Source organism: Stenella coeruleoalba (genome assembly GCF_951394435.1).
Source record: "Stenella coeruleoalba genome assembly, chromosome: 4".
In the NCBI taxonomy this organism is placed as follows: Eukaryota; Metazoa; Chordata; class Mammalia; order Artiodactyla; family Delphinidae; genus Stenella; species Stenella coeruleoalba.
The window spans coordinates 4,240,502-4,267,019 of NC_137149.1; the positions used below are offsets into that span (position 1 = coordinate 4,240,502).

The window sequence follows — 26,518 nt, forward strand, 5'->3', positions numbered from 1 at the left end:
AAGTGCCGCACTAAGACGTCACGGGCTGTCCCCCATCCTGATTTTGAAGGCTGGCTCATACCATCTACGAGACTGAAAAGCTAAGGCTCCAGGGGCAGGCGGTAAAAAGCAAGCAGTGACACTATTTGGTTCTCAACCTGTTTAATATGTAAAAGGGAAATAAGAACAGTAGGCAGAGTTTCGGTTTTAATACATTCTCGGAATGTTGGCCACCCAGAGCATCATTCTGAATAGCTGATTATCTTTTGTGACTCAAAGAGTTTAAATTCTGAAAAGACCTAATTAACTCCATGGGATTATGGTGACTAATTTATCATGAGAATTAAATATAGAAATTTAAAGGCTCCGAGCTGACAGCAGGGTCAGGGCTGTGTGGCAGTAACAGCTGGAGTTGATGGGATAAGAGGCAACCAATCACAAAATTACATTCCCTTGCAACGAAGCGCTAATACTCTAACATAAATTATACATTCATTATGGTGTTCGTTTCAAAACAGTCAAGCCTAGATAAATTCTTCATACCATCAAAGAGATACACATACTGAAAACCTGCTTAAACACAAAAGTTTTTCACTTGACAGCTCTCAGCCAGGGCCACGCACATTTACAGGGAGCTTTTGCTTCTCAAGCTTAATGAAAGTCTGGCAATCATTTTATATAAAAATAAGACTAAAGTTAAAACCTCATCAAACTAGGAATCTGATGTAGAAAATCAATGACATCAGAGTAGCTAAAGCCAGTAGTTCTCAAACTTCAGCCTGCATCCCGGTCACCTGGAAGGCCAGTAAGAACACAGCTCCACGGGCCCCACCCCTAGAGTTTCTGAGGACTGGGGCGGGGCCTGAGTACCTGAATTTCTAGCAGGTTCCCAGGGGGTGCTGATGCTGCCAGTCCAGGAACCCCAGGTGAGAACCACTGGCTGAACACCTGCGGGAACGCAGCACTGCCTCCGTCTCTGCTCGGTGGCGGACGGGACCCGCTCTCCGCCAGCCGTCGTCCTGCGGGGCACCGGGAGCAACAGCACGGCCCGCCACCGCGTGCTCACAGAGACGCCCTGGACTCCTCGCTAGGCCACAGGGAGCGCTTCTCTGCCAGCGTGCCGTGCAGTTTACAACTAAAGCCATATACAGTGTATCTGAAGGGCTTACTTAATGCTGAAAATTTCACCCCTAGAGGACAGAAGAACGTAAAAAGAAAGGAAAAGGCACCGTAATTAAGTCGTTCTTGGAAATGATGAGGTTTTCTTCCTTTTTCTTTCAAATGACTTCACTTTAATGTAACTTCAAGCCCAAACACTCCGGGAGGTAAACAGTCTTGGTAGCTATGAGGGAGGAGAGGCAGGACGCGCCCCAGGAGGAACTGACTGCTGGGCTCTGGCCACTCCACCAACTCTAAAGCAGGGCCTTGGACACAGGAGCCCTGAGCAGCGGGAAGACGAGGGACTCCTCAGGTTCCGGAAGGAAGGTACCGTCCAGGTCCACGAAAGAGCGCCCCTGGGAGCATCTCTAAACAGGGCCAGGCAGAAGCCACCTCTGAGTGTGGTTCAAGACGGTGACCCAGAGAAGCGGTGCCCAGGCCTCGCCCTCGCCAAGCTGAGCGCCTGACACCACCCCAAGTAAGATGCAGGGCCAGAGTCGCAGCGAAAGAGGTACCTGCAACCGGGGTGAAAACCCTGGGGGGAGCTAACGCCAGAACCCAGAGAACTCTCAACCCTGAACCTTCTAAAACGAGTTCTTCCAAGTAAAACGCATGCAAGTTCTCAGAGCAGCAAAAAGCAGCCCCAGCATTCTGGCAGTCCGTACTGGGCCCGGTGCCCCCGAGACCCAAGGGAGCCTGCCAAGGGCCGCTGCTCCTCCCACGGTGACCCCCTCACCCCCGGGAACAAGCCGGGGCGGTCGGATTCGGGAGCTACGGACGCTCCATTTGGCCAACTTGTTCCACACCACATTCCTCCTCTCCAGTCCCTACGGACGCCCTGTCCTGTCCTCCCCCGGCCTCTCTTCCACCTGCCCTGCCCGGCCCCCATCTAAAGTGCCACGTGCCGGGCTGTGCCGGGGTGTCAGGTCACAGGGCGGAGCTGGCAGCCCGGCAGGGTAAGGCGTCCCTCTGCCCACAGCACAACAGTCACGTACCAAAGGGAAGAAACTCACAAAGGGAAATTACCCAATCTCGTAATTCTCCAAACTGAACACTTAAAGGCAAATCGTCATCTTAAAGTATTACTTTCAGGACTAAGGTAAAATAGATACTTGTCTCCCTCATGATCTGATCTAAGTGTTACTATTGCTTCTGAAGAGGACCATAAAAAGAATTTATATCCCCCAAAGAGAACTCAATTTGTTTAAAAAAGAGCAACGGGAAAAAAAGCGTTTCCTCGCCCCTCCCCTACCCCCCCCCACCCCCCGGGTCATTTTGGCTCACAAGCTTTTCAGCATCACTCCAGGTCTCACAGGGACTCGCCTTCAGGAAGCATCCCTGGAAATCCAACCACTCTCCGTGAGGAAGTTTAAAATCCTTTTCTTCAGGACCTTGTCCAGGTAGCTGGGCAGGCGGCTTTTGGAGGGGATGCCCTGCCGCTTCTGGAGGTGGTCCTTGATGATGATGGTCTTGACGGTCACGTAGCGAGCGGGGCTCAGGTTCACGGAGCTACAGAGCACCTTCTCGCGGTCCGACAGCAGCTCGAAGCCGGGCAGGTTCTCGATGGCGGCGAATTCGCTGTCCTTGCCGTCCTCCTTCCCCCGCTTGGAGCCGGCCGTGTTCTTGTTCTCCTTCCGCTTCTCCCGCTTGTGCCGGGCCGCCTCGTACTCGGCCGATTCCTCCATCTTGGTGATGCCGTTGCGCCGGTACCGCTGCAGCTCCCGGATCTTGGCGCGCAGCATCTTCTCCTTGTGCATGTTTTCAAAGAGGTCGTCGAACTCCTTGCAGGACATGAACTGGTAGAGCGGCCGCAGCTTCAGCCGCAGCTCCTTCTCCTCCTTGGTGACCTTGCGCTTGGCCGTCTTCTCCTTCTCCTTCTTGTCCTTGCCCAGGAAGGCGGGCACCAGGTTGTAGTCGCGCGCGATGTTCTTGCGCCGCTGCCGCTCCTTGAGCTTCCGCACGTACATGTCCACGTGCGCGCGCTTCAGCTCGATCTCCACGTCGTCGTCGTCGTAGTTGACCGAGAGCCCGCTGATGAGCGTCTCGGCGTCCTGGTCGTACTCGATCTCGTAGTCGTCCCGCAGTGGCATGTAGCCCAGCTGCTGCTGCTCGGCCACCGAGATGTCTAGGGGAGGCAAGGGGGTGGTGAGGCTGGGAGACAGGGGGCCTCCACTGGGGCAGGTGTGGTCTGTCACCCGATTGGGGATGGTGTCGGGGATGCAGGCTTTCCCCAGGTTTCCGTGGATGTACATGCTTACATAATGCTCCATCACTTCCTGGGGAGTCCGGGAAGCGCCAACGTGAGCAGCCATATCCTCCTACAAGGGCAAAGGTCAGAGGTCATTTCCAAAGTCAGAGTGTCAGACTCAGCGTTCGCGCGATTCCCTTAACGCTTTCACAAAGGTTCACCTGAACTACTTCCTATGGCATCATTATGGTCCCCCCGCACCGGAGACACTCCTCCTGCACGTTCTCTTGGGCTGGGCTGATCGCGTGGAAGTCAGCGCTAGAGGGAACTTCGAGGATTCCGCCCGCGAGAAAGTGAGGACCCAGAGAGGCACCAACGTGCACGGGGTCACGGTGCAAGCTGGCGGCAGAGTGGGGCTGGAACCCATGTCTGAGACCCCGACTCTCCTCCGGGCTCCCTAAGAGGGCGAGCAGAGGCCCCTGGCACGGGCCGATCTGCCCGCCGCGCGCCCCGCACTCGGGGCGGCTGTCTGGCTGAGGGGCTCACAGGACGCGGGCGCACAGCCAGAGCTCTGGGGTGCCCGCCTCATCCCAGCCCACCTCTCCATTCCCACACCGGACAACAGACGCACCCGGGTCTCCAGCGCGCTGCCCGCCTCCCAACAGAAAGGGCCGAGGCCCGGTCTTTGACACCCCGGCCCCGAGGGTCCGCCTGTCCCTTTCCTAGGGGGCGGTCGGGTTGAGTGGGAAAGAGCCTTTCAAAGGGGAAGGCGAGCCATCACTTCTGACAGCCCCCGTGGTCTGGCAGCTGGAAACGCCCAGGCTGCAAGCAGGCGTTCATTCCTACAGAAGGTAACTGCCCGCGAACACAGGGTTATTAATGGGAGGAAATCGTACAACTCCCTCAATCTTTTCCTTCTGCCAAGAGGCCTCTTCCTCAAAGTCAACCGCTAAAGCCACTTCAGAAAGTAACTGCCCAGAATGCGCACTCACTCACCGGCAGCCACTCAGCACCCCGCCGGCCTCGCTCGCCCCGCGCTCTGCCCTCCCGGCTCTGGCAGCCGCCGGGGCGTCGCACAGGCTGCCTTCCGCCCCACAAACTCGCGCCCCCCGCCCCCCGAGATCGGGATGCTCCCTGCACCCCGAAAGGCCAAACTGGAACCCAAGAAAACAGCCGGCCCCCTCGGGCTGACGCTGCTGACAAACTGGGCACGGAGGGGAGGGGACGGGAGGGGAGGGAAGCATTAGGAAGGATCCCTGGTACAGTGACCAGACCCAGCGGCCCTCCCGGAGGTGCCGCGCAGAGGGCGGGGCTGAAAGGCACCGGAACAAAGAAGGCTGGACCAGGACCTAACTGCAAGGCCTCTTTCTGAGCACCATGCAGGGAAAAGGGAGGACCAGAGCTAAAGCTAGACTCTGTCCCATGGAGAAACTACATGCTTTCTTCTTTAAAAATCACTCTTAGCGGGTTTCTTCCTTGGTGGAACAGTGGTTGGGAATCCGCCTGCCAGTGCAGCGGACATGGGTTCGAGCCCTAGTCCGGGAAGATCCCACATGCCGCGGAGCAACTAAGCCCGTGCGCCACAACTACTGAGCCTGCGCTCTAGAGCCCGCGAGCCACAACTACTGGGCCCGCGAGCCATGGCTACAGAGCCTGCGCTCTAGAGCCCGTGCTCCGCAACAAGAGAAGCCACTGCAATGAGAAGCCCGCGCACCGCAACAAAGAGTAGCCCCCGCTTGCCGCAACTAGAGAAAGCCCGTGCGCAGCAACGAAGACCCAACACAGCCAAAAATAAATAAAATAAAATAAATTTATTAAAAAAAAAAGATACTCAAAAAAATCACTCACTCTTAGCATCAACTCTGTCATTATCCTTCCCCAGGAAGCATTTCGTCCAAAAAACAACAAAACAAAAGCAAGTCACAACCATTCCCAACAGCTACTGTCACTGACGCAGGCTGGCCCCGCCCTCCTCGGAGCCTTGAGTCCCACAGTAAAGGAGCAAGAGCCCCCCTCAGCGGCCGGCGAGGCTCTCGTGGACGGTAACGGTCTTCCTCCACCCCACCCTGGGGCCCGGGAGCCCCTGGGACACGCTGGGAAGACATTGTCCCTGACCCACGCCCTTTCGGGAGCATGTCACCCTGGTGAGCGTGTCGGGAGCGGGACTGCCCGCCTGCGCCTGGTCTGAGCTGCCAGCTCGGGGAGCCGTGCCCCTCAGCCTCTCCCCCTCACCGCAGCTTCCACCCAGGCTGCGTGCGTAGGAACTTGGGCCCCAGATCTGGGCCCCGTCCCTGGTGCGGTGCAGACCTGCTGTGAGAGCTCTGCCCTCCAGCAAGTCCGCTGTCCACCCTGAACCCCAGCGACCTGCCTCCCAGAAAGCATCAGATGCTCAGAGCACCACACTGAGGGTAAAATTTAAACCCTGAAAAACAGAAGGATTCTCAGCAGTAAAGCTGCATCTGACCAAACCAAGGTATTTTTATTGATCTGAGGTTCTCTCCATCAATCCCGACACTCTGGGAACAGAGAGCAGAGGCTGTGGAGGCAGCAAGGAAGCCTGGGGGCCGCAGGCCAGGGATGCACGGCGCGTCCTCCCGGCGAGGGCTCCCGGGGCCTCACCCGCGTTCGCTCCCACATGGGGCAGCTGAAAACGCATGCAGCAGAAGGATGTGTTCACGCTGCTGCCCTCGTGCCCTCGTGCCAAAACGGCTGGGAGACAGAAAGCTCTCCGCCTGTGGTGCATCAGACACCTTCTAAGGACACACGACTCCAGCCCCGTCCCCCAGGGCATCGGGTGGGGTTGGCAGTGGGCCACTTCACTGCACACCTTCTCACGACTTAGCGTTTTCAAGTTATGAACGTACTGCCCATTTTTAAAACTAAGGAAAAGTCCCAAGCAGAGGGAAGCATCAGGAAAGGGGACCCTGAGCGGCTCTGTTCACCACTGTGAGGCCAGGGCCCGGCAGCCAACCCCAAACTACAGACGCCCCACAAGCACCGGGCCAGCACTCCCCACAGACGTCCCGGGCCCAGAGACACGGAAGGAAGTGTGCAGACCCAGAGAGGACGAGACGTGGCAGCTACCTCAACGGGGGTGCTGGTGGGACCCCGGGCCTGTCTGTGCGTAGGCTAATGGCTCTGGGCCAATGCTGGCTTCCTGCACGGGGCAGATGCACGATGCTCACACTTCGCGAGGGATTCTGTGTGCTGGTTTTTCACTTCTTTTGAGTAAAACTACAAGTATTTTTTAAGTAAAGTTAAATTCTGCCTCAATTCTCTGTTTACACAGGTCTAAGATTTTCATCCAAAATGTGTAAAGGAAAAACATACAGAGCCCTTAAAAGACACGGCTCTTGGGCTTCCCTGGTGGCGCAGTGGTTGAGAGTCCGCCTGCCGATGCAGGGGACATGGGTTCGTGCCCCGGTCTGGGAGGATCCCACGTGCCGCGGGGTGGCTGGACCCGTGAGCCGTGGCCGCTGCGCCTGCGCATCCGGAGCCTGTGCTCCGCAACGGGAGGGGCCGCAGCAGTGAGAGGCCCGCGTACCGCCAAAAAAAAAAAAAAAGACACGGCTCTTGTGTTCCAGGGGGCGACACCCCAACGCTTCCGTGGCTGCACGCCTCGCTCTGCAAATCTGCAGACACTCCCGCGCTGCGTGGAGGCCAGGCAGTTTCCGGCCTCGCCAGGCAAGAGGGCCACACAGCTGCGGGCCCTGCGCTGACACCTCAGTTATCCAGCTCCTCTTCAGGTAACAAAGGGGGTCTCTGGCTCCAGACGGACCCGGGTGAGGGGTTATTTATGAAGCCACAGATCAGTGGGGCGCTGTGGGGCTAGCGCCCTGTCACTAGGAGCCCAGGAACCCCCACCAGCAATCAGGCCAGCCACTGCCAGGAGACACTGGCCGCCAGCTGCTGCTGAAGAGAATCGCCCCCCCAGGGGCCACCACGTGGGCTTAACGAGCACTGAGAAAGGCCCGGGAAAGCGCGCAAGACCCTTGTTTCCAAGGACCCTCAAGCAGGGAGGGTCATAACGGAACAGTCTAAGTGACAGCGATGACCCAGCTCTGATTCTAAAAGGAGTCCACAGAAGGCAGACAGGTTCAGGGAAGCGAAACCATAGAAAGATGATGGTTAAAAACAGCAACGGCACTCCTGCCACAGGCCCAGCACCCTGCTCGTCACCCCCTTCAAGCTTCACGTGTCAGTGGTCACACAAGGCCAGCCCACACACGTGAGAGAAGTGTCCCATCACCAAGTGACAGCGTCCCATGTGACAGCAGGGGGGTGAATGGGAGGGAAGTTCTTTCCCTCACACGTTCAAGGTCAAAGTTGTTGCTTAATCCGGATGGATGGATAGACGGATAGATGGACAGAAGATGGATGGATGGAAGGACAGATGAACAGAAGCATGGATGGACAGACAGACGGCTGGGCAGGCAGGAGCAACAAAAGTGAGTTTGGGGGAAAGAGATTTGAAGAGAAAGTTCACTTCAAGTACAACTAGAACGAAACAAGGAACACAACTGTATCCTGCGGTTGGTTCCGCTCCCACTGCAGCACGCAGTAACACACCGCAAGTAGCCCGAAGTCTAACGCTAAACGCTTAGAAAAAAAGAGACTCCCATCTTTGCAAAAAGGTAAGGAGAGTTAGGGATGCTGCTTCCTTAAGTCCTCCGAAAAATAAAGGAAAACGTTTCTCTCAGACACTGAACTGGGCCCGTGAAGTCTACTTTCCAAGGTCACTAGACCCAGGCCAGGATGCGGCCTCTCCAGGAGAGGAAGGAGGCCCCAGTGGGCAACAGCTCCACCGGGCTCTCTGGCTGCTCTGCACGCCCTCCGGCCTTTCCAGGCGCACGCATGCCAGCCTCCAGCACCTGAGCAGGGAAAGGGAGAAAGAACCGTCCAGAGAGCCGCCAGCACTGCGGGCCAGCCCGCTCCTGCCAGTGGCGCCGCCTCGGGGTCTCTGCCCTCCGTGCTGGCCGCTCTCACCAGAGGCAGCCTCGGCCCCTCCTGACCTGAAGGTCTGCTCGCCGGGCTGCCGTGCCGACATCCTCCAGACAAGTGCCAACCATCCTCCACGTGCGCAGGCTGGGGCCAGGCCTCGCAACCCACTCCTGGCTCCACCCCTTCACTGCTCAGCAACTCAGACGAGTCACTTCTCTGTGCCTCAGTCTCCCTGTCTGAATTACGGAGGTAATGCTACCACCTCCTTCACAGCACAGAAGAGGGAGTTAATGAGGTGATGCACGCACAGTGCTTGGCCCAGTGCCGGGCACAGCGTGCCCCCAGGGATGTTGGCTATTGTTACTACTGCGAAGCTGTCAGCGTCACTTCCACAACCTGTGTTTATTCTCAAGACCCAGATCATCTCCTCCAGGGAGGCTTTGACGATCCCCAGAACTAGGGTCAGATTCTGGCTCAATTACTCACTAGCGTGGGGTCCTTATCCTCTCAACTTCTGCTGCTTGATCTGTAATTCCTCCTCTTAAAGGGTTTGGTCAGGATAAAACAAAAATCATCATGAATAGCGTACGACCCTTTACATCTGTCACCTCGTTTCATCCTCCTAGCAGTTCCCACGAGGTACCATGACTTTTACAGACTGGGAGAATAACCCTAGGTGAAGCTACCCCCAGGGCACCGGCCAGCACTCGCCCACCCGGTGGCGCAGGGCACAGCAAGAGCAGGCCATGCAGTCAACTGCTTTCTGAGACGTTCAAAAGGCAGCGCAAGGCCCCGCCGCCGGGCTCCAGCTCTCCCTTCCAGACGGACCACATCACAGAAGTGCGGCCGCGGCTCCCTCTCTCCCCTCCGGGATGTGTGAGGGCACTGCATGACCTACTTCTTCCCGGGCAGAGAATTCAGTCCAATCTCTGTGCACAAACCAGTGCCTTTAACAGAACGACTATCTTTAGCGTCACAGAGCATCCTTCCTGTGCAGGCTGGCGGTTCTGCACTAGAGCGTCCTAGAGAGCGCACATCCTTTCTCGGCGGCAGCGTCTGCCTTTGCTCCGGAGGCTCAGGGGCCAGGCCCGGGGCGGACGTGCGCTGCATCTCCCCAGAGAGGCCCCGCTCCAGCTTCCTTTCTCTTTAAGGGAAGAAGCCTCAAGGGGACAGAAGCAACCCGGCAGTCCCGGGGGCTGGCTTCGGACCCGGACCCGGACCTGCAGCCCCGCCTGGACCTCTGCGCCCCCGCGTGCATGTGTGCCCTTCTCCTCGGACCGGCTGCGAGGACCCCGGGCCAGGCCAGCCCCCTGCGCGCTCACACAGGGCCCTGGACGCGGCCATTGCCTCCTCCAGCCCCAGCCGGTCACCTTTCACACTGAAGAGAACAGCCCGCCTGCCTCTGGGGGCTGGAAGGACGCCCTGGGCCACCCATCCCGCATCGTAGGCCCCAGACCTTCCCCTGCCTTCCAGCCCGACCCCTCCTCCGGGATGCGCTGCTGTCCAGGTCAGGGCCGCCTCCGACCGCAGAGGTCGGTGACTAACACGGGTCTCTCGTCTGTGCTTCCAGGTCATCAGCCATTCCACGGGCCCTGTTTCCCGGGGCCACTAATCCTGTCTGCTAGGTTTTTTAGCTGGAAAGTTCTGTAAGCCTCCCCCCAGTTCCAGGTTCCCTGTCTGCCTCCCTAAACTCACTCAGGATTCACCAGCTCACACAGGGGACTGGCCCTCAAGGGGACTAAAGCCTCTCGGGTCAAATCAGGCCACCTGTGAAATAGCCTGATAAAGCTGTGTGCCCCACTGCAAAAACAGAGCACGGCAGGTCCTCAAAAAGACTACACAGATCCAGCAATTCCATCTCCTGGTATCTACCCAAAATAAGGACTCCAAAAGATAACTGCACACCTACATTCACTGCAGCATCATTCCCAACAGCCAAAAGTGGAAGCAACCCAAGTGCCCATTGAGGAAGACTGGATAAGCAAAAGGTGGTCGGTCCACATAATGGAGTATTATTCAGCCTTAAGGAGGAAGGACGTCCTGACACCTGCTGCAACCCTGACGAACCTGGGGAACATTATCCTAAGTGAAACAAGCCAGTCACAAAAGCACAAACATTATTACGTGAACCCACTCACGTGAGGTCCCCAGAACAGGCAAACCCACAGGGACACAAAGTAGAATAGCAACTACGAGGGGCTGGGGGAGGTGGAGACGGGGGACGGAGTTTCTGTCTGTGAAGATGTTCTGGGGACGATGGTGGTGATGGCTGCCCAACGTGGACGTACTAATGCCTCTGAACTGGACACTTACAACAGGTTGAAATGGCAACGTTTACGTTATGTATGTTTCACCACAATAAAAATATATACTTTTTTTAAAATAATAGAAGTTTTAGAAGTCACAGGCCGTGCTCCACATCAGTGGTGTTTAAGGAGGGCCCCTGGGCCAGCGGCAGCTTCACCGGTGAAGTGGTGAGAAATGCAGATTCTCACACCAAGACTCAGACCTGTGACTTCAGAACCCGGAGGGGGAGGGGGGCAGGACCCGCGTTTAACAAGCCGACCAGGCGCTCTCAGTCACACTGCTCTGCATAACCGTGCCCATCCTGGCTGGTTTCTCCATCCAGGCTCTTCCCCCCGCCGCCTCCTCGCCATCCGCAATGGCGACTGAGAACCCCGCCGTCGGGAGGCTCACAGGATGGACTTGCCCGCTCCCACCAACACAGAAGGGACTTGCGCCTGGTTGAGAAGGTGACAGTTCTCATGGTCCCCAAACGAGGCTCTGCTGACCCACTGCATTAGGACTCCCAGAGAACGTCTGTAAACACCTATTTCCAGACCTCAGCCAGGGGCTACTCTGTGCACCTAGCACAGGGGCTGACATAAAACGGGCCCCAGGGCTTCCCTGGTGGCGCAGTGGTTGAGAGTCCGCCTGCCGATGCAGGGCACGCGGGTTCGTGCCCCGGTCCGGGAAGATCCCACATGCCGCGTAGCGGCTGGGCCCGTGAGCCATGGCCGCTGAGCCTGCGCGTCCGGAGCCTGTGCTCCGCAACGGGAGGGGCCACAACAGTGAGAGGCCCGCGTACCGCAAAAAAAAAAAAAAAAAAAACGGGCCCCAAGTAAGTGCCAGATGAACAAATGAACCAACGACTGCACAGCACAGCGATCACCTACATATCCGGCATCACCCAGGCTGCCGGACGCCTACTGTCATCTACAAGCGTAAAACTCCTTGTTCAGGACATTCCGCCTGCCTCCAATAATCAGGCCGAATGTATGTGCACAAGCACAAGCCCCCGCAGAGTCCACAGAGAGCTTCGCCTCCTTTTTCAATTTGAAATCTAGCTTCAAGGCCAGCTTGAACCCCACCTCCCCCTAGAGTCCTCCTGACCACCGTGTGCAGGAGCCCGGGCCTCCCTCAAACTGTTCAAGGCTCCAGCAGCCAATCAACAAACGCAGAATATTTCACCCTTGTGTTTACATCTGTATCTGCATTCCTGCAGGATCCGTGTCTCATTCTGAATCTGCACAGCGTCCACAACACAACCGGCTGCCCTTGGGGGAGGAGGTCTCAATACCCACGGTGATGAGACCCTGTGGGCCCACCCGCCAGCCCTTCCCCGGTCTCGCCATCACAGCTGTGTGTCCCCCCCGGCCCCCGCGGCTCGTCCCCAAACCCTCCCGGCCTTACTGCCAGTACCCCTCGGCCGGGCCCGCAGCGCTGGGACACGGCGTGAGCAGATGGCCCGGGCTTCACGGCAGCCTGTCCCCACAAAGTCCCCACGACCCCGCGCTCACACGAACCATCGGAGAAATCGGAATGAAGGCTGTCACCTGCCTCCGCGCCACCGTCCCCACTGCCTTTCTCCACACTTCACACTCAGCCCATGAAAGCCGGTTCCTGCACCCCACCCCGTCCCACCCACTCACCTCCCACCGAGCCGGGTCCAGACCTGGCTCCTCACGTCGCTCGTTACCCCGGGGAGGCTAAGGCCCAGGCTCCGGGGTCAGGCCTGTGTCTAAACCCTGGCTCCACCGCGTGGAAGGCTGGGGCATCCTGCACGAGCACTTTAAGTTCTCAGAGTCGCTGCTCTTCAGCTGTAAACTAAGAGCAACCCCACAGGGCCGCTGGGAGGAGCGTCACCCAGAACCGGTGCTTGCCAACGACGGCAAGCGTGGGACACACCGCTTACGAGCGCACACCGAGCGCACACCTGGAAACGACACACATCTCAGAGCAGCAGAGGAGCTTCTGATGACGCACAGTGAAGCTCAGGGTAAAGCAGCCCCAGAGAGCACAGCTACAGACACTGGAGCCGGCGCCTCGGCGTGGCCTGTGGCCCTCCAGGCCTGGCCAGCCTACCCCAGAAACCCACCCCCGGTTCGGCAGGGAGAAGCACCCGGCTTTGTCTCTCGTAACAGCCGAGCCTGCTGCCGGCCGGGAGCCGGAATCTGCATTTTTAACAAGCTCCCCAGGTGATTCATGTGCAAGTTAAAGTTTGAAAAGTCCTGCTTTCCAGAACGCCCTCCCAGCTTCCTCCGATACACTACAAACGTTTTAGTCCCCGGCTCGTTTTTCGAGCATTTTCCACAGTGCTGCAGGGCAGGCAGTGTAGACAGTGCAGCTAGGAGCACAGCCTCTGAAGTCAAACTATTCAGTTTAAAACCTGCTGCACTGGGCTGCCGGGAAGATCTCACAAGCAACACAGGAGAGCTCAGCACGGTGCCTGGCACCCAGCTAGGCTCTCGGTCCACGCTAGCTATTCTGAGCTGCTACTGTAGAGATAAGAGCTGCAAGAATGAAGTGGGGAAGGGAAGGCTCTCTAAGGCACTGATATACAGGAAGAAAGACTAGTCACGAGCCATGATCTGGGGGAAGAACTCTCTAAGCAGAAGAACTAAAAAATGATCAAGGAGGATAGCAGCGGGGATCCCAGGAGTAGGCAGGAAATATAAGGCCTGCAGGCCCTGAAGTTTCATCTGCAGAGAACTGGACGCCACTGAAAGCTGGTGTGACGTGACGTGTCCTCAAAGATCACTCTGATCCTGTTGCCTGGAATGGGCTGCAGGGCACAAGCATGAAGCAGAGAGGCCAGTAAGGAGGCTCCCGAAGTGCTCGGGCGAGAGGTAAACATCAGCCCGGACTAAGGCTGTGACAAGAGGTTAGATTCTGGAAATATTCTGAAGACAGGCCTGCTGCTGAACTGGACCCAGAAAGCCCTGAGGATGGCTCTTCATGTGCAGCCCGAGCAACTGCTCGAGGTGTGAGATCTGGGTCAGGGAACGTCGAGGTGTCCGGGAGACAAGCACGAGGATGTCTGGGACGGGTTCGCGATCGAAGGCCGGAGCTCAGGGCAGAACTCCAGGCTCGGGGCCAGCTGCTCACAGCACTGTAAGCCCCTGAAGACCCGCGTGAAGCCTTTCTGTAACACGCTCAGAGCAGATGCTCCACACACATCAATAAACGGCATTTCAGGACAAAGTGAGAAGGAAGGTTTTGGCGGGTGGCAATCATGACGCTGGTGCCTAGGTGAGACTTTGTACAGCAGTGTCTCTAAGGAGTTGGGGAGAAGAGTAAAGATTCCAGGGCTGTGGAACGGGTACTGGTCCCTGAAGACTGGCTCACTTTACAGAAAGAAAAGCAAACATAAATAAAGGCACGGTGTGTTTGGGAATGTGGGGAGAAGTGTGGAATGTCTTCCAGTAAGCCCAGGAGGAGGGGTGTACGGTCGGCTCTTGGTACCCGTGGGTTCAACCCCGCTTCGCCATTTTATACAAGGGACTGAGTACTGGAGGACTCTGGTGGCCTGGGAGGGTTCTGAAACGCATTCCCCATGGATACTGAGGGCCGGCTGTACTGCTGGAGAAGTGGCAGCAAGATGAAATACTGGTTCGGGGAAGCGAGGGGACCATCAAGTGGAAGGGTCTGGAAAGATGGGGAGCTGGGGTCGGGTCTCTCCTCCCTACTTCTCACAATGCCTGGAGCTGGCCGCACATCCTTGGCGGTTGCGGCCCAGAGTACAGCCAGGCTTTTTCCCTTCTAATAGGGATGAGAGCTTCCTCTTGCAGAGTGAAAAGAGCGCTCCTCAGGGACCACCTAGAGAAGCACCGCCACGTCTCTCTCTCTCAAGGAGCCCGCTGTAAACGAATCCAGTCCAGCTCTCGCCTTTTCCTCTCAGATAAGTGTCCCTATAGAAACCTCCTGACAGAGGAAGAGACCAAAACCCAGGACGGGACGTTCCTGTGGCGGAACCCACTGAGTCCTCCTCACACGAGGTCCTGGTGTCGAAGAGACGCCAGGATGAACAAGTGCCTGGCAGGGGACACAGGCCACAAAGCGAGCGGGGCCACGAAGGCAAGGTGAGCGCCTGCGAGGCGGCGGGAGAGGCCGCGGGCCCGTGAGGAGCTCGTCTGGCCTTCACCACCACTGTCCTCCAGGCAAAACCAACTCCTTCCTCGGGCGCCTACTGCTGTCAAGTCTGCGGACCTGCCTGTGTCCCCCGACTCCCACTCCGTCCGGTGTCTCGCCCAAGGGGTGCATTCGGCAGACACCTACGGAAGGAATCCCAAAGGCGGGGAAAACGGCCCTGGTGTCAAGACAGCCACGGTCCGAATCCCCGCTCCGCTACTTCCTGCTGTGTGACCTTGGGCGGGTGGCTTAACCTCTCTGCGCCGGGTCTGGGGCGTGAACTGGCCCTGTCCCCCCGGCCCTCCGCGGCCGCGCCGAACCCGCAGGTGCGCCGGCCTCCCGGCCCGCTGCTCACCCAGTTTCCGAAGCCGAACTGCTCGATGGCATCCAGCAAAAGCTGCTCCTCGCGGCTGGTCCAGCCGCCCTCGGCCTCGGGCCCCCACAGCGTGAAGCGCCCGCCGTCCACCAGCTGGTAGCCGTGGTAGCGGCGGTGGTGGCCGATCTCGGCGCCGGCTGAGAAGCACTCGGGGCACAGCTCGATGTCCTGGCACTCGGTGCAGCGGAAGCGCAGCGGGCTCACCTCGGCCAGGCAGTACACGCAGTACTTCTTACCGAGCTCCGCCATCTTCCCCCGCCCGCCGCCCGCGCCCGCCGCCGCCGCGCCCGCCGTCAGCGCGCCGCCGCCCGGGCCCGCCGCCGCGCTCCAGCAACCGTCGCCCGCCGCCGCGGCCGCCGCCACCGCGCCGCCCCGCCCAGGCGCCGCCGGAGCCGGCCTGCCGGGCCGCGTCCCGCCTCAACACGCAGGCGCCCTCGGGCCGGCCCGGCCGCCGCCGCCGCCGCCGCCGTCGCCCCGCTGCACCGCGCAGGCGCCCCGCGCGCGCCACCGCGCTGGGGCCCGGCCCGCCGCGCTGCGCCTGCGCGTCCTTAGCGCCGGCCGCCCGCCGCTCCCAGAGTCTCCCCGACGCCCCGCCCCAGGCCGGGCGCGGGGAAAAGGGCGGAAAGGAAGCGCGGCACACGCGCCACGCCCCTCGTGGAGCGAGCCTACGGCCTCCCCCAATCAACGCTACCCGTCGTCCGCTCGCGACCTCCCATTGGCCTGCTCTTGCCAGGAGGCGGGGGAAAGGGGCAGGGCGTCAGGAGGACGTCCAGCCAATCGCCGGGCCCACCGCGCGCGCCCCTGGTTGCCCCTGGAAACTTAACAGCCTGCAGCCGGGGTCCGCGGCGCCGGCCCGGCGGGAGGGAGATGGACGACCGCTCCGACCACAATGGGGACCCCGAGAAGGAAGCTGGAGCTGTGGAGAGCCTGGCCTCACGGCTGTCCGGGATCAAAACCAGCTCTGGCCCCCAGTCCGCGGCCGAACCCGCGGAGCCGGAGGCGGAGGCAGTAGAGGCTTCAGAGGAAGGCGCCGAGCCGGCCGAGTCCCAGGAACAGCCGGCGGCCACCGAGGTTGCTGGCGAGAAGGGGCCCGGAGAGACGGAGTGGCCGGCCGAGGCCGAGGCGGAGGCCGAGCCACGGGACCTGGCGGAGGCGGGGCCTGAGGAACCAGCGAAGCCGGAGCCCGAAGGCGGCCCCGAGGAACCAGAGGAGGAGTGGAAGGAGGAGGACGAGGCGGAGGTGGCGGCGGAGCCGAGGAGGAAGGAAATCCCGTCGCAGGTCTGTCTGCAGCAGGCCACGGCCGGCAAGGAAGAGGCTGCGCCAGACCGAGAGGCTGAGCGGGAAGGACAGCTGGCGGAGGAAGGAGAAGAGAGCGAGGAGAGCCAGAAGAAGCTTGTGCAAGGAGGCCTGGGCAAAACCGAGGACGAGCTGGGGGATTTGGACGAGGGACCCGAGCTTGAGAGCTGCGACTGGACTGAGGAGGTGCAGAAGCAGCAGGAGCAGCAGCTGCGCGCCGAGCTCCTGGCACAGTTCCGCTCCCTGACGGCGGAGCGAGAGCGCCAACAGCGTTACAGCATCTACCTGCAGCAAAGGATCCTCGAGGCGCTGCGCAAGAAGGGCCTGGATGCAGCCGAGGTGCCCGAGAAGGGCGCGGAGCCTGAGGCCCCCGAGAAACAGCAAGCGTACCTACGCCATCTGGCCATGCTGGAGGATCTGAAGAAGCAGGAGTCAGATGACCTGCGCTGGTACCACCGCGAGCTGGACCAGCTGAAGCGGCAGTGCGAAGAGAAGCTCTCCCGGGTGGAGGAGGAATGGCGACGCTTGCAGGCACTCAAGAAGCAGGTGGTGATGCAGGCCATGGGCAGCTGCTGGATGAGGGGTGGTCGCCAGGCCGCTCTGCGAGAGGTGGAGCGGATCCAGGCGTTGGAGGATAAGAAGGAGAAGGCGATAAGCGCTGTGAGGCTAGAGAACGTGCAGCTGAAGCAGAGTTTGGTGCACTTTGAAAACAAGCTGAGGGCCCAGGAGGACCAGACAGAGGGCCTGCTCCTGATAGATTTTGAACAGCTTAAGACTGAGAACCAGACCTTGCATGAGAAAGTCGAGGAGAGAAATGAGGAGCTTTTGAAACTGCGCAGCAAGGTGACCAACCATGTGCAAATCATAACCCATGTGAAGGAAAAGTTACACTTTGTGGACATAGAAAATGCGTGTAAAAAGTCAGAGCTTATGCAGACTGAGGCTCAGGTGGCCCTAAAGAGGGACATCCTGACCAAGACTAAGCAAGCCCGGGACAGCCTGCGGACTGACAACATCAAGCTGAATCAGAAGTGCGGGCTTCTGGGCAAGGAAGCACTCCTTCGGGACATGGAAGAGAAGGTGGATAGGACTGCAGAACTCAGCCAGCACTTGGAAGCCCTGAAGCACCATCACGCTGGGCTTATTCTGTCCTGCAGAGGCGTGAAGCAGAAGATCAGGGAAGCCAAAGCCTTTCTGCCTCCTTGACGGGAAAGAGTCGGCAGAGCGTCTTCGATCTCACCAAACTTCATCCTTCGTTAACGCTTATGCTCCATTCCTTGCCATTCTTAAGGCAGCCTATGATGTCTGGGATGGAACTGTGTTTTGTCTTCTTAATTTTTCAGCTTCCCAATTAGTGCTGCACACAAAATTGAGTTAGCACTCAGTTCATACAGGGTTAAGTAAAACAGGTACAGAGGAACGAACAGGGATGACTTACTCCTCATAAAAAGCTGTCAAAAGCCCTTTTCTATCTGAGCAATTCCATAATTTCAGTGTCCTGACACTGAGGAGAACTCCTTCCTCCATGTGTGACAGGGTCCGACAAAGGGGCAGGGTGCCAACAACATTCCTGTGCATTAAGCTGTGTGAAATGCCCCTTGAATGCATTGAACTGTGTGGTCCTGAGTCTCCCGGCTCGGTTCGAACCTCACTAATTCCCTTAGTCTAAAATTGTTTTGCATGTAAGTAGCACTAGCTTCTGGGGTAATAAAAAAATACCCAGGAACAGGAGGAATGAGAACCAGGGAAAGGAGCTGACGTTCCTTCGTCTCTCCTTTTCCAATGAAAGGAGGCTCAGTCTGTCTGCTTAACTGTGAATGTTTGTTTCTGGCTCAACGAGTCTTCAATTCTAATGAAACGTTTTCTTGGATCCACGAAAGAAATGCATTGATCTGTACCAAAAAATGAAATTTTGTCTTCCAGTGAAGACAGAGTGGTGACTGTATTGTGTATTTTGCCAGGTGCAAAATATATAGACTGGTGACTGCCGACTGTCTGTAAGCCTTTTGTTTTCAGCGAGATATTTTCAGATCTTGGACCCTCACTGTGCACATGATTTCACTCTGTATCAAATATTAAAATGTCTCTCACTCCTTGAGTTCATGTAAGAAACACCTGATAGGTCTATCTCCTTAACCTGGAATCAGTGATGAATATTTTCCGGTTTCTTTGACACTTTGGGGAGCTAGGGGCTTGGTTTTATTTCTTCTTAACCTTAGCTTGGATTTTGAGATGTGCGGATTTGGGATTAACAGTATTCTCCCACCGCTAAACTTAAGAATAAGAAAGCTCGTAAGGAGGGTGACCTCTTTTTTGGTGCTAAACACCTTTAGAAACCCTTCTCTAGGCAGATGACTCAGTTGGTCGTGAGAAAATCACAGTAACTTTCATCTTTTGATGACATGATTTTGTTTTCTGAAGTGTGTTCCCTTTAAAGCCAATAAAGGTTGATTAAAATTCCTTCAGCACACTTACACACTTTTTTACAACACTGTACTTATCAGAGCACACAAATGTAACAAGGAGGGGAGTAAAAAGCTTTGCCTTCCTACTTCCCTTCTCCTCAACCTCTACTACCTCTAATTTCTGTCTTCTCTCCACCCTATTCATCAAGACCAAAGTGAAGTAGTGAATCACTGACAAATAGAACTTGGTTTTCCCGGTGTCTCAAACTGAAAGCGACACAGGCGCACTAGGTTCTGTTGTGGCTGAGGAGGCTTGAAAGTCAAACTGGCAACAGGCTCGGTGCCTTCACCAAGCGAGCAGCTTTCATTATCAGTATCCAGCCCCTTGGTTCACTAGAGAGAACAGGTATTTTCAGCTGACTCTGAACCACTGGCAGTTACCCAGGTGGATCCAAACCTTTCCTCATAAGCCTTCAACCCAGTGACTAGCAGGTCTCTGCGAGCACGAAGACACAAAACAGACTGATGAGGCTGGCCTTGCTTTAAGCAGCAAAGCTGCCGATGGTCTCTCAAATTACATGACCTGTGCTGGAGATGTCCCAACTGACTAGATAAATAATCTGTTGATTATAGAAGCCAGGACCCTAAAGCATCCTCTCCCCCGTCTTACAGCCCTCTGCACCCCACAGCAGCCTGCGTTTAGCCCCATGCCAGCCTTTGACCCACCGCTTTGTGAATGTCTGCTTCGTCCTCTGTGCCCCCGAGACAAAGGCCCCGGAAGACAAGGACTGTTGGCTTACCATCCTCCTTAATGGCCAAGCACAGTGCCAAGCACACAATCAATGTTGAATAAATGTGTTGGACTAATGCATGATGTCAGTCTCATTTTCTGAAAATAAGGGTTACTTGAATGCCTGTTATATGTCAGGCACCAAGTTCTATGTCAGATTCAGAAACAATTACAGGCAGAAAAGAGGATTTCTCACGAAGTAGAACCACTGAGGAAAATGACAGGGGAGCAGGCTTGCAACCACGGAAGAAGGACATGCACAGAGTTGTCCATTCCAGCAGAGACCCTGCCTTCCATGAGGGGAAAGTTATAGAGAGTAGTGCCTGAGTTTGGACTAGAAATCCCTAAAACTAAGATTATTTTTATGAACACTAAAAGGCTAAAGTTTTTTTTTCATCTCTGTGTCAAAAAGTACAGGGCTTGGGGCTTCCCTGGTGGCGCAGTGGTTAAGAATCTGCCTGCCAATGCAGGGGACATGGGTTCGAGCCCTGGTCCGGGAAGATCCCACATGCCAAGGAGCAACTAAGCCCATGCGCCTGCGCTCTAGAGCCCGCAAGCACCTCAACGAAGAATAGCCCCCGCTCTCCGCAACTAGAGAAAGCCTACACGCGCAGCAATGAAGACCCAACACAGCCAAAAATAAATAAAATAAAATAAAGTACAGGGCCTGAAAAATGCAGGCACGAGAAAATTTGAATGAGGTGTTACATGAAACTAGCCTTCCGGGTTTTTTTTGTTTTCAACACTTTATTCTAATTTTGAAATACAAATGTACAACCACTTCTGGTCTTCAGGTAGACAGCCAAGGCCTTCCCTTAAGGGCAGAGTCTTTGATTCTCGAATGACTGCACCCATTCTGAATTGTCTATGGATTTCAGAAACTTAAATTTCTTGTAAAATAATCTCAGCACAGACTCCATTATTATTTTCTTTCAAAATCCTGGCCATACCACTTCCTAAATCAGGCAAGTTGCTCAGCCTCTTTGTACCTTGGTTTTCTCAGTACCCATTTCAGAGTTACTGTGAGGACCAAACAGATATTTTATATAAAGGCTTAACGTAGTGCCTGACACACAGTAAACACCCAACAGATGTTAACTATTTTCCAGTTGTGTCACCCACACCCAATTCAATAGCATTTTAAAGAGATCTGCCTTTATTGAGACTTTTCAAAGCTTTTAGTGTTCTTAGAAACAACAATTTCTTTTTGCACCATCGGTTCACGTAACATTAAATTATGTAAATACAGTAACTACTACCATTGGCATAAACAAACTTTGGAACAAGAATCACAGTGACTTACACTCAACTCGTAGATGTGGACATGCCAGAGAGCAGCCTACTGGGCCAGGAACGTTCAGGGTAAACTAGCCTTTTTGAAAACATTGGTCTGAGTCGGACGTGTCCACTGTTACAGAGGGTTTTTTGTTTGTTTTGGGCAGCAGTTGGCAGGAGTGAAGCAGGCACTATCTGGATAGAGCTCCAGGCATCTGAAAAAGAAACGCTTTTTTATTGGTAAATGAAAATCATTTTTTGGTGACATCACATTGGAAATGTTGTACTACATAAGTGGAAATACATGTTCATCTGCAGCTATAATTTAGATTTTTGCCACTCAACAGGGATGCCTGTCTATAAAAAGAGTTAATGCACCCCAATTTGGTACTGTTTATGTTTTAAACTTTCAGGTAAGTCTTAAGTCAGAGTGATGAAGCATGCAAATGCTACGAGTGAAAAGGACTCCAGGAGCGTACCTCCGCCGCTTCCCATCTGAGGACTTCCTTAGCTCCAAGTTCCCTCCGCTGGCCGCGCCCTTCCTCTGGTCCACCTGGTGACCAACAGCTCACCCCAAGGCCCCACTGGGTGGCCCGCACCTCCCCACCCCACTGGCAGCACCTCGTTCCCTCTCCTGCCTTCTCGGCAGGCTGCACACTGCGGGGGCGTGGTTTTTGAACTGTCAGCCCCCAGTTTCTCTCGGGAAAACGGTCCCCAACTTCCGCTCCCACCCACGGCTCACGCGTTGCAAGGGGGTCCTCCCCCAGGGGCCGGCCGTCGGGCACGGCTCTACCTCCTCCGAGCTGAGGTCAGAGGTCCCAGAGGAAAGCTTCCGAAGGCCCCAGAGCAACGTGTTCTCTGGGGAGGGGTGTTTCTGAGCAAGGGCTGGGGAGCCACAAGGCCAGAGTCTGAACCCCAGCTCTGCCACCAACTGGCTGCAGGGGCCCAAGCAGATCACTTCTGAGCCACACCTCAGAAATGGGGCAGTGACAGAGCCGCCGTGGACAGGAATCAGGTCAGCCACGGAGCACTCAGCCCAGAGCCCGGCACGGGTGGAGCAGTGAGCGAGCCCCCGGCAGTCAACCCTCGAGCACCCTCAGCCTGCGGAGGACGGACACCACAGGGCAGTGACCCAGAGCAGTGAGGCAGGTCACTTGCGGAGAGAGGGCACCGTTTCTGAGCACCGTGTGAGGGCCCAAACACCCCACGAGCCGCGCGCCTCCGAGCACTGGAAGGAAGGGCGCACCGAAACGTGGGCATCGCTCTGCCCAGCTCTGCGGGACCTGGCGGCCTGCTCCTAGCCCACCGCCGCCACGGGCGGTGCTGCTGGTCTCCACCCCAGACGGGAAGGGGCCACGGCCGCCCGCTGACCTTACGAGGCTCCCAGCAGGGTCGAGGTAGTGTCAAGAGCCCGGCGGCTGGCCCAGAAAGCCCGATGACCTGCTCGCACGGGCGGCAGGCTCAGGGATGTGAGCAGGTGAGTGTGGCAGACACGTGGAGACGAGGGGCTAAAGCCACGGGCGCTCAGGCTCGAGGGGCAGCAAGGCTGGGGCTCCCCTCCGCCTAGAAGGGGTGCAGCGCTAACTTTCCAGCCCTTGACTAAATTACCATAACTGTACCATCTTCCTTATTTAACTGAGACTAGTAAGTGGATTTTAAAATATTCAAACAGCATGATACTCAAGATCTTGCCATGCTTCAGGGTGAGAACTCCAACTTTAAACCAAACTGCCATGAACGTAAGTAACAATTTTACATGACTTTTATTTAATAAAACCACATATTTACAATTGAAAAAGTCCTAGTTTGATACACTTTACTAAATAAAATTAAAGGTTAACTGTACAAGCAATTAAAACATGATCTGTAGAGCAAGTGTTATCAGGGGTTTTCTATCAGCAAACTATTTAAAATAGTCAAAAACTGAGCCGTTAAAAAGTACCCTTTAAAGTGAACGTTTCTCCAGATGGGATTTCAATGACTGGTGGGGACACGGCATCCGACTCTGAAGTACCAGCTGCACAGAGGTCCCAAACCTGAAGTCTCACATCCTGAAAATCAATGGCACGGGAAGCGGAGAGGGCAGGCTTCCAGGGGCTGCACTTCAATTTCTGCTTCCAGTTTTTCTAAACGAGAAGGTCAAGCAGAGAAGCACAGCCCTGTGCTGTCCGGCAGCCCTCTGCGGAAAGGTGCGAAGTGACCCTAGACTTGGACTTAGAACTTCCCGGCCTCTGAAGTAGACGCATCAAACCAGCAAGAGCTTGTGTGGTCCCTGGACAGGTCAGGAAAACCTCCTTTGAACTAAAGATGTGGAAGTATTCCAGATTGGCCTGGAATCCTGTTTAAAAATGTAATGCATATATGGTGCTATCCGAAGAGATTTATGTCAAACTGTCTGACGATAATGTTGAGGGCTGGGGTCTGACTACACGTGAAGTTGCACAAACGCATTCTCGATAACTTGCCCACGCCCCCTGCTGCATCGCTTTCTGTCACCACTTAAGGAACATCTTTATGTACAGTAAGAAAATATATACATCTTTCAAGAACAGAAAGCCCATGTCATGGAACAAAACCAAGTACATCCGTGAGGAACAGTGTGACAGGGCTCGCGGCCCATTTCCCAGGCCGGGCTCAGCCTGGGTTACACTCAGCCGCATGACGTCAGGGAACGGCTGTGTCTGGGAGGCTGCCGAGAGCTGGGTGGAGACAGAACACCTCCTCCAGGAGGTCAGGCAAGTCAGCGTTTAAAGGCTGAGGCAGACAGTGTATGCAAGATGCTCTGCAACCTCCCTGGAGAGTTCAGCCAGGAACACAAGGGAAAAAATGACACACGGAACAGAGCTGGGACGGAGGGCATGAGGATGGCCACTGGCTCGGCACCTTGCTTTGTACCTGAAGTGTCATCGGCGGATATGGCAGATATAGAAAACCTATAAAAATAATGCTGTAGTTAGGCTCTACCCCAACCCGTGTCTCCCTGCCGCACGCTATGCTCTCAGAGCCGAGGGCGCTCCCGACATCAGGAACCAGGTCAGCTGGGGGCACTCCCTGGGGGTGGGACAGGGGGCTGACAAGGGCTGCAGGGCAGCAGGTGCCCTTGAACCTGGCCTACTGAACGCGCCAGAGACCAACATGCCAACGCGTTAGCATGGAACCGGTTTCCGTGGAGACTGGCCTGTCCTTTGGACCCTTCTGTGCCAAAACTCTTCATGTCTTTGAATTTGGATAACCAGAGTTCTCAATACAAAGTTCTCCAAATTAGTCAAGGAAAAGCTAGAACAAAAAAGTTGCTAACGAACTTGGGGAAAACCAGCTGTGCGGGGGGAAAGGCTGCCAGCACAGATACTGAGAATCCTGACAAGACGTGCGGGCCGCTGGATCCTCAGTCCTTACAACCGTCCGTCTGTAAGTCAAATGCGTGAGGCGGGATCACCGCACGCAGGACTGCGCCTGCCGTTTAGGGGACAAGGGGAGTGCGCTGGCAGAGCAAGGGAGCAGCCCCCAACCCCGCCGTGCTGCGCCGGCCTCCACAGGAGCCAGGAGGGTGCACGAGGGGGTGGGTCTGAACACCCTCTTGCCTCCCCTCCGGCTCAGAGGGGCCGCCGCCGTCCGTCTCCCACTAGCGTGAAGCCCGTCTCAACTGTCGCAGCGTCTCTGTGCGCACCTCCTCCTGCTTGGACCCATCGCCACCACTGGACAAGCGTGGGCGCAGCTTCTGGGACAGCAGGGCTCCCACTGCAACCTAAGCATGCACTGTCAGCCCTGCTGCTGGAATTCTGTCAAGGCAACGTGGTAGAAGGTCAACCTGAAGGTCAGATCGTGTCCCGGGGAGCCCATGCGCACTCGTCAGCGGCTGTCCTGTGAGAACCCACTTTCCTGTAATGTTATCTTTGGTAGTTGGGCTTTAGAAACATGACCTGCGGCCCTCGAAAGATTATCTCGGTAACTAAATCAGTAATCCCTTTCTGACGAAAATATGAGCCAATAACATCTCTGAGGTCTCCCAAATAACATTTCTCATGCACCCTGGCTATGAAAAATTGTAATGTACTTTCCAGTAGTTGACATAAAAGCATTACAATTTAATTAACTTTTGCTGAAATGAGGGGAGGGGATTAGCCACTGCCCTATTTTTAAACCATGCAGAATATGCAGTGGTTGGCCATGGCCATCATTCCACCGAGCTTCTTAAGGCTTAGCCTTGGTTTAATTCTTTTAAAACTTTTTTTGTTTGTTCTGTTTTTGTTTAAGGCCAACTCCAGCATTAGGAATCAAACGTGAAAACAGCCCCTGTTCTTCGGAGCTGCCAGCGTGTCCGCCTGTAACAACACAGGTGCCACTTGGAGAACCGCTTCAGTGCCGAGCGCAAGTCCACCTGCCGCCTCAGTGTCTGAGAGATGGGCTTCCTTTCTCCATTTCCCGGCTGTCCTTCTGCAAGGCGGTCAGTACCTGGGAATCACAGGAAGACATCGGTGGGTGAGCTGCAACACACACTGAACACAGGTCCTGACAGCCTCCTGTCACCTGCCACCTCTCTGGTCCGTCTGCCACGCCTGCATCCAGACCCACCCTTCGGCATGGAAATCCGAGCACGCTGTCACCGGGCTAACGTCTACGGCCACTTCCCACCAGCCAGCAGGTACCAATGGCAAGGCAGGGCTGCGGGGCTCTGTTTCTTCCACAGCCTGGCTCCAGCCCCCGCACGCCCCACTCTAGAATGCCAACATCCTCTGGGGCCTTCACACGCAGCTGCCCCCGCTGCCCTGCCCCTCTCTCTCCACCAGCAAATGATGCATCCTTCTAAGGCCTAAGAGACATCAGCTCCTCGCACGCCTTCCTGGGAGTTCCCAAGGCAACTGAGCTCATTCAACTGGGTGCTCAGCTCTTAGTTAACACCTTTGTTTTTAAAAACGTGACATTCCACTCTGATTGCTTTATAACAGCCAGGACATAACAATAGGCCCCATTTATCGCACGCCCACTCTAGCCAAGCAGGGCCCTCGCCAGGCACCTCCAGCACAGCAGCTGTTTAATCCACACAACACTGTAAGTCACCTGAACAACAGACACTCATACAAGTGACCTGCTAAAAGCCAAGCAGCTCATATGGACTCAAACCCAGATCTGTCTGATTTCAAAACCAAGGGACTCTCTGTAGCACCTGTGCTAAACTACCTGGGCCAGGCACTATGCCACTTTAATTGAATTACAAAGTACAAGGGGTAAAGCAGAAACATTTTCTGTGGGTTTCAAATAAATTGCGCAGAAGGGCTAAAGGTAGAGAAAAGTCCCTCTCTCTACCTCTAAGTAAGTGACACTTTCAGCTAAACATAAACATTTAACTGTTTTGTAAAGCTCACCAGGATCTTAACCTTAAGCACAGTGTTTAAGAGAAACATGCATAAAGCACAGTTCCCATGGGACCTGGAACTGAATAACCTCGCTGGTGCCTACCAGCAGGCTAACTCCCATCACTGTCCCACCGTCAGAGAATGTCCTACTATTTAATAACCTTTGACCTGGTTTTAACCAATAATTTTCACCTAAAATGCAAGGAGCAAAATGACAGATCTGGATTCAGTCCTTCTCTCTTCGCGTGTCTCTGTGGGTACGCAGGCGAGGGTGGGGATAGAGGGAAGGACCAGTGAAATACTGGGATGGCCAGAAAGTCCCTTCGGGTTTTTCCGCAACCTTAC

General features: G+C 55.8%; 3 protein-coding genes across 7 annotated transcripts in view; 1 reads left to right on the forward strand and 2 right to left on the reverse strand.

Moving 5' to 3' along the window:
* Positions 1 to 132: 132 nt before the first annotated feature.
* Positions 133 to 15,372, reverse strand: TADA2B (transcriptional adaptor 2B). The gene is made up of 2 exons (XM_079919071.1): positions 15,033 to 15,372; positions 133 to 3,455 (listed from the first exon to the last, which is right to left on the reverse strand). The coding sequence occupies exons 1-2, from the start codon at positions 15,300 to 15,302 to the stop codon at positions 2,463 to 2,465; spliced, it is 1,263 nt and encodes a 420-aa protein (XP_079775197.1). The 5' UTR covers positions 15,303 to 15,372; the 3' UTR covers positions 133 to 2,462.
* Positions 15,373 to 15,776: 404 nt separating this feature from the next.
* Positions 15,777 to 19,130, forward strand: CFAP184 (cilia and flagella associated protein 184). Its single transcript, XM_079919070.1, has one exon. It carries the CDS (start codon positions 15,921 to 15,923, stop codon positions 17,553 to 17,555), a length of 1,635 nt encoding a protein of 544 aa, XP_079775196.1. The 5' UTR covers positions 15,777 to 15,920; the 3' UTR covers positions 17,556 to 19,130.
* Positions 19,131 to 22,577: 3,447 nt separating this feature from the next.
* The window catches only part of TBC1D14 (TBC1 domain family member 14), a 103,147-nt gene continuing 99,206 nt past the window's right edge, over positions 22,578 to 26,518 (reverse strand). For 4 of the 5 annotated variants that reach the window (XM_079919345.1, XM_079919347.1, XM_079919346.1 and 1 more), the window contains one exon: positions 22,578 to 25,271. In XM_079919345.1, the coding sequence (XP_079775471.1) occupies positions 25,206 to 25,271 (66 nt within the window). In that variant the 3' untranslated portion in view covers positions 22,578 to 25,205. The remainder of the gene's footprint in view (positions 25,272 to 26,518) is intronic. The other variant, XR_013827948.1, reaches the window with a different exon arrangement.